Source organism: Lotus japonicus, chromosome 2 (genome assembly GCF_012489685.1).
Source record: "Lotus japonicus ecotype B-129 chromosome 2, LjGifu_v1.2".
In the NCBI taxonomy this organism is placed as follows: domain Eukaryota; kingdom Viridiplantae; phylum Streptophyta; class Magnoliopsida; order Fabales; family Fabaceae; genus Lotus; species Lotus japonicus.
In genome coordinates this window covers 41,456,117-41,468,479 of record NC_080042.1, presented here as the reverse complement: position 1 = coordinate 41,468,479, position 12,363 = coordinate 41,456,117, and the positions used below count along the sequence as shown (strand labels likewise).

General features: G+C 35.6%; 1 protein-coding gene across 1 annotated transcript; it reads left to right on the top strand.

Annotated features, from left to right (window-relative positions):
- The first annotated feature begins 451 nt into the window (after positions 1-451).
- On the top strand, positions 452-11,512 carry LOC130738008 (co-chaperone protein p23-2). The gene is made up of 6 exons (XM_057589891.1): positions 452-612; positions 932-1,115; positions 2,263-2,422; positions 10,760-10,788; positions 10,892-10,934; positions 11,279-11,512. Exons 1-6 carry the CDS (start codon positions 608-610, stop codon positions 11,308-11,310), a joined length of 453 nt encoding a protein of 150 aa, XP_057445874.1. The 5' UTR covers positions 452-607; the 3' UTR covers positions 11,311-11,512.
- Positions 11,513-12,363: the final 851 nt, after the last annotated feature.

Below are 12,363 nucleotides of genomic sequence, written 5' to 3'. Positions count from 1 at the left end.
TAAAAATAAAAAATGCACCAACATGATGCATACATGATCATCCAGGTCAATATACGAATTGCACATAAGCAAACTCTATTATAATTTGGATGTCTCATTGACGGAATGACTCAATTTTTTAAAATATAAAATTTAAAATTCTAGGACTAAAGGTTAACTCTCAAGACCCAAATTGCAGATTTGGGATGGAAAGAGGTCAAAAGTGCAATTAAATATTTATTTTAAAAAATTATTTAGATTTTTGCATATTATTCCTACGAATAATGGTTCCTTCACACCTCAAAGATGAGGTGGAAGGAGGTGGAGGAAGAGAGAGATAGAAAGAAAAGAAAAAGTAAGAGAGAAAAAGTATAAGATGTGATAGATGATAAGAGGAGAGAGAGAAATAAAAATAGGTGGGAATGAAGTGTATAAAATATGAGGTGTGTATATATCATTGTTGTTATTCCTACTTACCTAGTAGGCTAGTAGCCTAGTACACATAGGTTCAGAAGCAAGTCACGACATCCAAGAATCTTCGGCCTAGAACGAAGGTTGATGTTGTTTTAAACGCGTTGCTTTCTTCTCAGACTACTCTGCACTCGCCTTCTTCAATCCCACTGAGCAAATGAGGTTCTCCTTTTTATGATTTTTTTTTTTCCGTTTTACTGTTGCACTCATTGGTGAAATCCAAAGCTCTGTTAAGCTGTGCTGAGAAAATACTTCATTACTATGTAATGTTATTAGCCTTTGCAACATTTGTTTGGAATGAAGAACATCAATTTTTTGGAATGTTATAGACCCATTTGTTTGTGACTTGTTTGGAATGAAGAACATCAATTTTTTGGAATGTTTTTGACCCATTTGTTTGTGACTTGTAAAGGTTTATTATTCACAATTTTTTTTAATAAGTTATTGAAAAATTATTATTTTTTTGTTCTTGTGTGTCTAGTCGCCACCCTGAAGTTCTGTGGGCACAGCGTTCTGATAAGGTTTACCTTACTGTTGCTCTACCTGATGCCAAGGATGTTTCTGTGAAGTGTGAACCTCATGGATTGTTCAGTTTCTCTGCTTCTGGTGTTCAACATGAACCCTACAGCTTTAGCTTAGAACTTTATGGATCAATTGAGCCAGAGGTGAGTGATCTCTTTCATTTTTTGTTTCACTAGGTCATGACATTTGAAAATTGCATTAGTGTTGTTTTATTTTGTGCATGCTTTGTGGTTGTATAAGGGTGACGATGATTGCACAGAGACTTAAACTGAAACTCAGAATTTAGGGCTTCAATTTATGCAATTTATTTGTACTTAGTTGTGACCTAGATTGGATTCTCTCTCTTTCTCTCAATCCATTAATTCTATTCAGTCTGACATGCTACTTGATCCCTTTGAACACTAAGGCATTGTCCCTTCTAACCCTTTTGGATTGTATGCTTTTTGTATTTATCTGGACAATTTGAAGACGATTTTTATAGCAACCATTCAATCTATGATGAGATGATTCTTCAGTCTTGTTCTATTGAAACAAACCCAAACTGAGGGATTTCATTCAACCCCACCACAAATTTTACAATTTCGTATTTCCTTATGTCAATTTTGTCTATAATGGATGTTTTCTGTTAATATGCTGGGCATTATGGAGTTCCTGTAAAACCGAAACATTATTCTTTGTTATATATTTATGTTTATTATTTTATCGCACCTCTTTTAAGTTTTAACAGGAAACTGTGTTCTATGAGCCCTTGAACTGACATGGCGTGTTTATTTCTGCTTGTGTACACCAACTTGTAAGCAAAATTATAAGTTGTACTTTTCACTCAACGTTGTTGAGTACTCTGTCTTTGGTTTACTGTCTTATTTTCATTGGCTACCAAACATACAATCATTAACTCCTGATATTTGGTCAATACATACCGCATAAATCATTCATTGCCACCTCTTTTCATCCTCTAATCATCTTCTTCATCACATTTCCGTTCTTGTTTCTGTTACCAATTTTCTTAAAGTTTAATATCTTTTGGAGTGATGGCAATAGAAGTTGTTTATGATGTCTTCTTGAACATCAGACCTGGTAATGAATAGCAAGGGGGATTTATTGTATACTGTGCATTAACATGGACAGTATTTTTGTGTTAAAATAGTCCTTTATTTTGAGGTTCTATAGGAGTTGAATAAAATATAAAAGCTACTTAATTGTTATCCTGTAAGTTATAGATCCTGTAGTAAAATTCTTTATAGAATAGTTGGATGATCCTGTCTATCAATTTGTCATTGTGATGTGTAGGGTTGTAAAATTAAAGCTGGCTTAAGAAACATACTATGCTCAGTTCAAAAAGGCCAAAAAGGTTGGTGGAAGAGGCTACTGAAGTCTGAAGACAAGCCTGCACCCTACCTGAAAGTTGATTGGAACAGATGGTGTGATGAGGACGATGAAGAGTCAGCTTGTAAGATTTCATAAGCTTAACTTCCCTTTGAAGATAGAATTTTCTGATTGGCATTTCAAAACTCACTCTGAAATTAAACATAAGAATTTAAATTTAAATGGCCATATATGATCCATATGATTTCTGTATATTAGTGTTAAAAATATTCTTTCTTTCAATTTTGTTTGAGATTTCTACTGGAAAGAGAAACTTTTTCTGATACCCAAGATACTAAATTGTTTTCACTTTTATGTCATAGCATATAACTGAATCTTTTTTTCAGTATCATTATTATTATAATCTTGAGTTTGCCAACTGTTTGTCCTGATCTTCCTCATGAAACGGTTTTTGCCCGGAAAGTTCACTACTTATGATCGTCATCACTTCTGTTTATTTCTTCTTTTTTTTAGTGCAAATATATATGCTCCCTTTCTAAGTTGTTTAAACTTCTGATGGTGTAGGACAGCTGAAAGCTTTGAATTTCATATTTTATTGTACAATTTTTCAGTAAAATATTTGAAAACCTGGGCCCTGTATAAAAGATAAATTATGGACTCAAATTTGACCACTATCAATAGAGTAAGAAGAGCTGAATTCACACCTGAATAGCATAACAGGTTAGATAAACCATCATCCTGAAGTGTTGCTTCTTTATTACTTGGTGTTACCACTTACCACTTGAAAAGCCTACATATAATAGTAGATCCAGAAACACCCAAGTATCAGCTAAAAAGCTTGTATCTTTACTGTCACCAGCCCACATCATCAAGACATAGATGTAATTATGGTGTTGGAGTTTTAATTGTCCATCAGACCCTGCTCATATCTCTATTGTAAAATTCTTTAGTGACTTGTATTCCTTGTTGCATCATTCCAGCTTGTCTATTTCTTTTAGCCGTGCTCATCTTGTTCAAACAGTCCAGTCCTTTTCTTCAGTGACTCTTTCTAACCATGCTATTTTCTTTAGCTGCCCATTATTCTAAGCTTCTTTCTACCTAGTCACTATCTTGTCTTTCCCACTGTCTCTACTCTCTTCAGAAGTTGTTTCTTCTATTTTTTCAAACCCATTAAGCGTGATATTTCATTGCCTGTTATATTTGTAACTTGTTTAATTTTGTTGTGTTATTTATAATAAGCTTAGAGCTTAATGAACATCAGCTTGAAGGAGAGTTTTAACATGTTAGGATTATACTTGTTTTAGTGGTCTAATTTTGTTAACAGTGTTATTAGATCAGTGTTTCACATCATAATTATTCACCTATTAGTGAAATATATTTTATTTTCTCTTTTCCATTTCTATCCTAAAATTTCAATAGGTTCCCTTCCACTTAGAGTAACCACCCATACCCAAGTTTTTTCAATTTTCATTTCCAACAGCACTGTGGATCCAATGGTATTGTTTCTATTACAATTCTTATTGTTATTTGATTTTCAATTACTCCATGCTATGATGGACCTATATTGTAAGTTTTAGTGGTGTTGTCATGAACCAACAATCCCAAAAGCTTAAGCTGTTGGAAAAAGGAAGACAGTGAACATTTTTTATAATACTATTGGGTGTAATCTTACAATAGACAAAATAGTTACCTTTAGTTATAGTAATTGGTAGACTCCTAATTCTAGTTAAATAAGAAACTATTTAAGAATCATAGTCCTAATTAAATAAGAAAACAAATCAATTCAACTAAGAAGAAAATACAGAAACCAATCTAAAGAATAATCTAAATTATACTGTAGTTACTCACTTACTCTAGATATGATCAAGAAATGATATGACACATTTTTCATATTCTAACACTCCTCAAGCTAAAGCTTACTTAGCTTTAAGCTCCTTACAAATATATCCTTAAAAAAATAATGTGGGTGTTGATCAACTATCATCTAGGTTGAATAGGTCAATCTTTCGAACTTTTGCTAAATCCATGGGCAGACAAGAAAAAAACCTTAGCTAGTATTATTGCAAGTCAAACACTGTATCTCATGGATTGTTGGAGGATCAGCTAATCCAATGAACAATATAAGTAGACAACAAACTGGGGCGAGAAACCAGAAACAATACGCTCAAAAGCAAAATAAGGCTGAAACAACAACAAATCAGCAGCGACCAAAAAACTATACTTGGGATCAACCGATCAATTGACTGGTGGGTTTTGAGATGGACTGGGACAATGGTGTTAACTTCGACACCTCATGACCTTTGAGATAGGTTAGGGTGTCATGTTCGACTGATAACTATAGAGTGGGTCAACGCTGACAGCAGCTGAAGCCCTAAAGCCAAATAACGAAAATCGAGATCAAAACTTATGGAGTTTATGTATCAAGGTTCGACAATGGTGTGTCACCTTCGATAATTGATGACTGCTGTAAGTAGGCCACAATCACTAAAACAAGAGCGACTGAAATTTCGAGATTTTATGTTTTAGGTATGATATTCTTACGACTTTTTGTCAATTACACCATTTATATGCATTGTTAGAAGTCCCACATTGGCTAGAGATAGAGCATAGATAGCCTTTATAAGGGTTGTGCAAACCTCAACTCTTGAGCTAGCTTTTGTGGTTGAGTATAGGCCTCCAAATTTCTAATATGGTATCAGAGCCTATCCTAGATCCATTTGTTGTTTGTTGTGAAGACCTCCCATAATCGGGCCACCCGTTGTTGTTGATCCCACGTCCCAGGTTGTTCAGTCCTGGACTTGAGGGGGTGTGTTAGAAGTCCCACATTGGCTAGAGATAGAGCATAGATAGCCTTTATAAGGGTTGTGCAAACCTCAACTCTTGACCTAGCTTTTGTGGTTGAGTATAGGCCTCCCAATTTCTAATATGCATATAAATATTTAGGTATCCTATTATAAGTGTAAATATATATAATATATATATAACCAGCAAAAGCGGCTAAAGCCTACGCTTTAGCTAGCGCTTTAGCGCTTTACGCTTCTGGACCCTCCACGCTTTATTACTAAATCCCGCTTCTGACTACCTTGGACTGAACCACAACAGAGATCATTAACAACCGCAACCAAGGATCACTAACTACAACCGAGAGTGACAGTGGATCAGTTGCTAAAGTAGCCACCAATGATGAATAAATGATCATTGACCACTGTTGAATATCTGTTAAGATATAGTTTATTATTAGTGTTATCTCATAGAGATAGTTAAGATTTGTTTATCTATTTTAGATTAGTATCTATTTAAATAAAGATGATATCTATTTAATTAGAGATAAGTTTAGATATATTTAGTTTGTTTTAATCTCTTTGTTAGTCTATATATATTGTAGTCTAGTCAAGTATTATCAATGAAATATACAAGTAATATTTTCATCAAATACAAGTTGGTATCAGAGCAAGTTTCGATCCTACCGCTGTGAGGGGGCTCCTCCCCGTGAGCCCCCTCATGGTGGCTTTCCAAATCTCTTTGGATTTATTTTTCGTACTTTGCTTCCGCTTGTTAGTTCTAGCCGTTTTCTTACGGCCTGGTTTCTTTCTGAATACACTCCCCCTTGTCTTGGAACCCTAATGACCCTTGTCTTTAGCAGCCACCGTCAACGTCCTTCCACTGTTGTTTTTTTTCGAAGTTAATCATAATTGATAGGAGACATGTCCATTGGAGTCGCAACACAAGGATCTTCCTTTTTTTCCGAAGCGCCGCCACCAGATTCTCCGTGTGAAGTCCACGCGCCGCTCTCTCTGCTGCTTTGTTCTCGCTGGTTTTCTTTGTGTATCAACCAAGTTTGGTTTTAAGGATCCTCTGTTTTGACGTGTGTTGTGCCACCACAGTTGTGATCATCTGGTCTTCCTCTTTTCCTGGTCCTGTTTGAGGGGTCGGTTTGTCTAGATCGGCCCTCGTTGCTTGCAGATCAAGGCGTTTGGTTGTTCCTTATTAACATTCAGAGTCCAATATTGAAGCTGCTATTGTTTGACCGTGTCTGAAGGTCTGTGAAACTTGTAAGCAATCATGGCCTTTCAGAATATTGGTGCTGCAAACAGTGATGATGCCTTCTATAGGTATAAGATTCCTAGAATGATCACAAAAATTGAGTGTAAACCAATAACGGTAATTATTCTGTGCTGCTGATGTGTATTGGTGGTTTTCTTTCACTTCTTTTTGCGGGTTCTATTCTTGCTTTTCTGGTATGGTTTCTGTTTTAGCGACTGCACAAGGGACTCCTTAATTTGGGAACATAGAACCTGGTTTATCCTTTGTCAACGAAATCAACTTGGCTAAAGCAATTAGCTTCCATCTGGGCACGTTCTTTCCTAATGCTGCTTCTTTGTTGCTATTTTTTGTTCATGTCCCTTTAGCCAACAAAAATAAGGGGTTATATATATATATGTATATGTATATTGAAATTGGAAATTGATGCTAGTTGTCATGCAGTCAATACATAGCCTGGTCATCACGTTTGTCTTGCTCTTGTTGCTGGTGGTGATCGTGGTTCTGGAATTGGATAAGATAAGCTCTCTTGAAGTCAAAAATCGGATTTACATTATGTGCTCCGTTTGTGTGTGAATTCTGGGCATTTCTCTCTCCGGCAGCCACTTCTCAAGTTAATCGTATTTGTTACAAGCTATGCATATGGCATATATGCTCTAGCTTGAGGGGGGAAGTGTTGGATATTGCTAAATATCCTAATAGAGACCACAGTCAACCACCTCTGACAATCGTTACCCTTTGTTGCCGGTTTGGTGGAGGTTGTCCCCAAGAAGTGTTTGGTTGGATCTAATTGTATTGTGCTGCTACACTATTCATAGTCTTTGAATGTTCCATGTGATTGCAAGAATTGAAATTCTTCTCCTTGGCAATTGGCAATGGTAATTCGTTTGTTTGGTGAAGGATTGCATTGTTTAGATCCCGGTGTGAAAGATTTTATTGTTTGGCTTTGTTTTGAGGTGTTGTGCTGCCACCGTGGTGATCGTACAATCTTCCTCTTCCAGTTTGGTTCATGGGTCTGTTGTGTTTTTCTCATCTGCGAGCGATGTTTCTTGCTGTTTGAGATCTTAGTTTGCGTCTCATGGTTTGAGATGCTCTTATTATATTGATCTTGGCTGACTTTATGCAATTTGGTTTTGAAGGTGACTCACCTTCGTTTGTTTTGTCTCGATTGTTCGGTTTTCTGGTTTTAGGGCTTCAGCTGCGAGTTGCGCTGGCCCACTCTCTAATGTTTGAGAGTTGTCTGTGTCAAAGTTGACACCATTGTTTGTCTTAGAAGCCATCAATCGCCCTTTTTTGCTGGCTCAGCTACCCTACGACACTCCAGAAGAATTGGTTTTTGTCTTGCATCAATTTCAGCCAGATCAAGTATGAGAAGTTGTCTTTTGCCTGCCCATGGATTTAGCAGAAGTTTGAAAGATTATTCAATTTGAAGTATGAGAAGTTGTCTTTTGCCGCCATGAATTTACTAGAAGTTTGAAAGGTTATTTAATTCGAGATTCGCCAAGACAGTCATTATTAAGGGATATCTATTAAAATAATTTTCTTCTTGGGTTCGAGTTGTTACAAGCTTAAAGCTAAGTAAGCTTTAGCTTGAGGGGGAGTGTTGAATACCTATTAAGTTATAGTTTATTATTAGTGTTATCTCATAGAGATATAGTTAAGATTTGTTTATCTATTTTAGATTAGTATCTATTTAAATAGAGATGATATCTATTTAATTAGAGATAGGTTTAGATAGATTTAGTTTGTTTTAATCTCTTTGTTAGTCTATATATATATTGTAGTCTAGTCAAGTATTATCAATGAAATATACAAGTAATATTTTCATCAAATTCAAGTACCACGAACAAGAGGGATGAAGAATCATTCTCTAAATTAGACAGCGAGAACCCAAAAGACAGGTATATGAACAAAAACAGAGTACCTCGAAATAACAAAGATCAACCAAAATGTTTTTTATATCAGGAGAGAATAACATTATAACAGACTCTAACCCGGCCCTAAATATTGACCGGGACGGGTTTTGGTTAACCCTAACCCGGCCCTAAATATTGACCGGGCCAATTCATAGACCCTAACCCGTTCCTAGACCCGAAGCAACCCGACATTATGCGGGTCCAATTTAGGACGGGTCTATGTAGGACGGGACCGGGTTGACCCGAGGACAATAAGTTTAAGACTATTTGATACTAATTGTAAAATTTAAAGATAATAACATACTTAAAAAGTTATAAGTTGAAACTATTTTTTAGAAGAAAAGAACTTGAAAGGATCCAATTCTTTCATAATCTATTGCACTTGAGAGGTTTACATTTTGTTTGATCTATATACACGTGTCACTCATTTTGTTTGATCATTCTTCACTTGTCTCACATGTGCATAATACACATACATGATTTTCTCTTGTTAGAGCATGAAAGTGTCCATAGTTTGATGAACGTTTATTTAATTTATAAGGTAGATGTTAAACATTTTAATCTCATCCACATGGTAAGATAAATTTGAGCACCATGTATCACATTTTAATTATTATAATAAATTAAAATTTTATAAAATATATACGTGGGACGGGCCGGGTGACCTAGTGTCAACCCGAACCCGGTCTCTTTTAATGATCGGGCCGGGTTCAACCCGGCCCTAAAGGCTTGGGCCGGGACGGGTTGGCGGGTAGGGCCGGGTCTTGTACACCCCTATAACAGAGTTCCAAATTTAGGGGAACTCAACAACGGATTAGTGGCGAGACAGGTCAAGGAGGGTGATACGGTTCTGATACCTTGTCTGTATCATGAACTAAATATCTCAAAAGCTTGAGTTGTTGGGTGAAGACTCATGAATGATTTTTATACTATATTTTATTGACAATAATATTTTTAATGTTAATATAATTATCTTAGAGTTTAAATTCTTCTAAAATTATAGTAACTTTGATGTAAAACAATCTAGGAGTCATTCTGGTAGGGTTCTCCTTTAATAAACCTAAAGTGCTCCTTCGACTCAGATATCATATATGCTTTGAATGAAGTCAACTCTATATCATATATTAGTCATAAGTGTTTCAACTGTGTATTGGAGTCCAGGCTTCACAAGATATTGGCACTTCCCTTACTTCCATTACTCTTGTTCAGCAATATAAACCCACTGCTAGTCTCTTCTTCCTTTTGTAACTGGGTCATGGATTTAGATGCAACATATCTGATGGCTGGCAATTCATTATTCTTTCTTCACTTAAGTACTCTTCTCTATTACCTAGTTTCGCTCTTGCTAATTGTTCTATTTAGAACTGTAGTAGGAAGTGGCATTACTTAACCTTCTCTTCCCCTACAGTATGTCTTATGCCTACAACATTTTTCTTTGAAGCTTGTATTTGTTAGTAAAATTACAAATACGCCTATTTAAAATTACAAATATGCTAGTCTTGGGCAATGTTTGGACTCACTATCATGTGATGTTAGGATCGGAAAATCCTAACAGCAAAAAGGAATAATTTTTGGGTGTTTTTTGATTATTTAAAACTGGAAAATAAAATTGAATCTATTATTAAAATAGAAAACCAAAGAAGGAAAACATTCTCTTACAAGGGAAAATCCTTACATGGTAAAAACCTTCACAACTCAATAATCAAAATGCTTGTCTTCTCCTAATGACAATACGCCTATTTATAATAATCTAACTCTATCAAGGATAACATCTTAAAAGATATACTCCTAATAAAAGATAATATCTTGAAAGATAGACTCCTAATAAAAGGTATATACTCAAAATAAAAGATAGACTCTCAAAATAATATATGAACTCCTAAAATAAACTAAACCTAAATATTTAGAATCCTTACACTATAGGTCACAGGTTTCAGTCTTGAAATCAGCCTCTTGGCAATTCGCGGTAAGGCTACCTATAGTAGACCAACAGTTCGTTTTAATCCTTTCCTGGACCTTGCTATGGTGGGAGATTTATAGCACAAAGTTTCCCTTTATTGCTTGTTTTAGGATCTTCAAACTAAGGTAATCTGTGGTTGTCATAAATGTAATGGGTTAATAGGAGATCCACTTTCAGATACTGTGTTCTAGATTTCCTTTTAACTATACATTGTTCCTTGTGGAAGAGGCAGAATATTGTTTCTTGATCTACTGTCAAATCAGAATATTTCACAACGGCACAAACTAAATGTGAATTGGTGTGGATATGTCATTTCTTGTTAACATTGGCTTTAAGAGAGCAATGCTTAAAGAGACATTTTTATGACTCAGAGAAAGGATGTTCTTCATCTCCTCAAAGAAAACCAATAATCAAAATGCCATCCATGTTGCCTCTAATATGTCTTTCTTGAAAGATTGAAGCATATTAAGCTGAACTTTCATTATCTGTATTACTTGTTATGTATATCATTTGTCTGATCAAGCTTTTGTTGGACTGTTTGCAGCTGATTTGGCATCTGATGATGATGCGCCGGTAAATTAATGTTTTCACTTGTCACACATAATTTTGAGTCGTAGAATTGAACAAACCTCTTGGTACCTAATGTTGTCTATTCATCTTTTTTATTTTTTTTCAGTTTGGTCAAGATGATGGAAGCAGTGATGATGACGGAATGTTGTGTGAGTCCCCTTGTATCTCTATTTTTATTACAGTGGTTCTTTCAATTGCTTTCTTAAATCTTAATTGGTAATATTGATGTCTCTGTAAAATATATGCACTATGATATGACACGCTTTAGTCTTTCTAAGTACATGGTTAAAGTATACCATATACATGCATGCCTATACTATATATATCCTATGATTGACAATTCTGTTAGCAGTATTTTGACCTTATTTTATTATCAACTTAAACAACTGTTTCATTTTATTTTTATTTTGTTACTTTTTTTCTACACTCATTTTGTGTATTTATTTGCTCTTCTTCCCACCTTACACTTAAAATAAATGATTACTATGTGCAGATCTCCCTGACTTGGAAAAGGCTAGGGGCTAGTAACTTTTAGCAATACTAACAAATATTTATGAAGCTTGATGGAGATGGAATCATATGGAACTATTTAGATAGGTTCATGGATAGACTACTTGATAAAAAGCATTGTGATGTAATTGTAGCTGTTCTGTATATAAAATGTTCTGAAAACTTACTCTTGATTTTCTTTGATTTCTTAGCATCAATTCAGGTGAGATTTCTATCATACGAGTAAAATAGAGCTAAGTCGGACGGCCAGCCCGAAAGGACCGAGCTAAAGTGACTTTGGCCAACAAAATAGCTCGGATTATTTTCTTACACACCATTCAAATGCTATTTAAATTAGTTTTTTCCTAAAATACCCTTTAAACTTAAGACACTCCGTAGGGCGCCCACTATAGGAAGTGTATTTTTATTACTACCTGAAGTTGAAGTTCTGAAAGCTTAAGTTTTTGCTTTCGAAGGTTCAAGTTTCGGAAGTATAAAACAATCACACTCCTGAAGGTTTAACATTCAGAATAGGGTTGATCAGATATCCGATACCGCCCGAAACCGAGGTACCCGTGATCAATTTTATGCATGCGGGCGGTTCCTTACGGTTTAACGGGTGATCGGGTTGAAAAGACGGATATAGATGGGTAAAGTTGGTCTGTTTCGGTTCCCAAGATTTTAATCCATCGGTAACCGAAACCGACCGTGAGTAAAGTATATTAATATATTATGCACACTCAAATTAGAAAAAAGCTAGTGTCAATTAGCTGTCGGCCACTAAGCCTAAGCTTGTCATAGTGTCACTACTTTAAGTCTTTAATCACGTCATTTCATTTCTGATACTTGAAGACCCTATTCCCTATGTGCTAGCCTACCCTTTGGTTTTACTTCTCTCTTTCATTAAAAGTAATAAAAATATCCCCACTGGTTTGGTCTTTTACAAAGCTTTCTACTTTCTAAGCATTCATAGTAGAGCTGTTAATACGGGCAAACCCGACTCATATGGGTCAGCCCGTATGGGTTGGGTTCAAAACGGGTTGGGTTATGTCAACCCGGGGTCTTAACGAGCCAGGAAAATATGAACTC

Coding starts and splice junctions, on each gene's coding strand:
- LOC130738008 (XM_057589891.1), top strand. Junction 1,116..2,262: donor ATGGATCAATTGAGCCAGAG/GTGAGTGATCTC, acceptor TGTGATGTGTAG/GGTTGTAAAATTAAAGCTGG. Junction 10,789..10,891: donor CATCTGATGATGATGCGCCG/GTAAATTAATGT, acceptor ATTTTTTTTCAG/TTTGGTCAAGATGATGGAAG.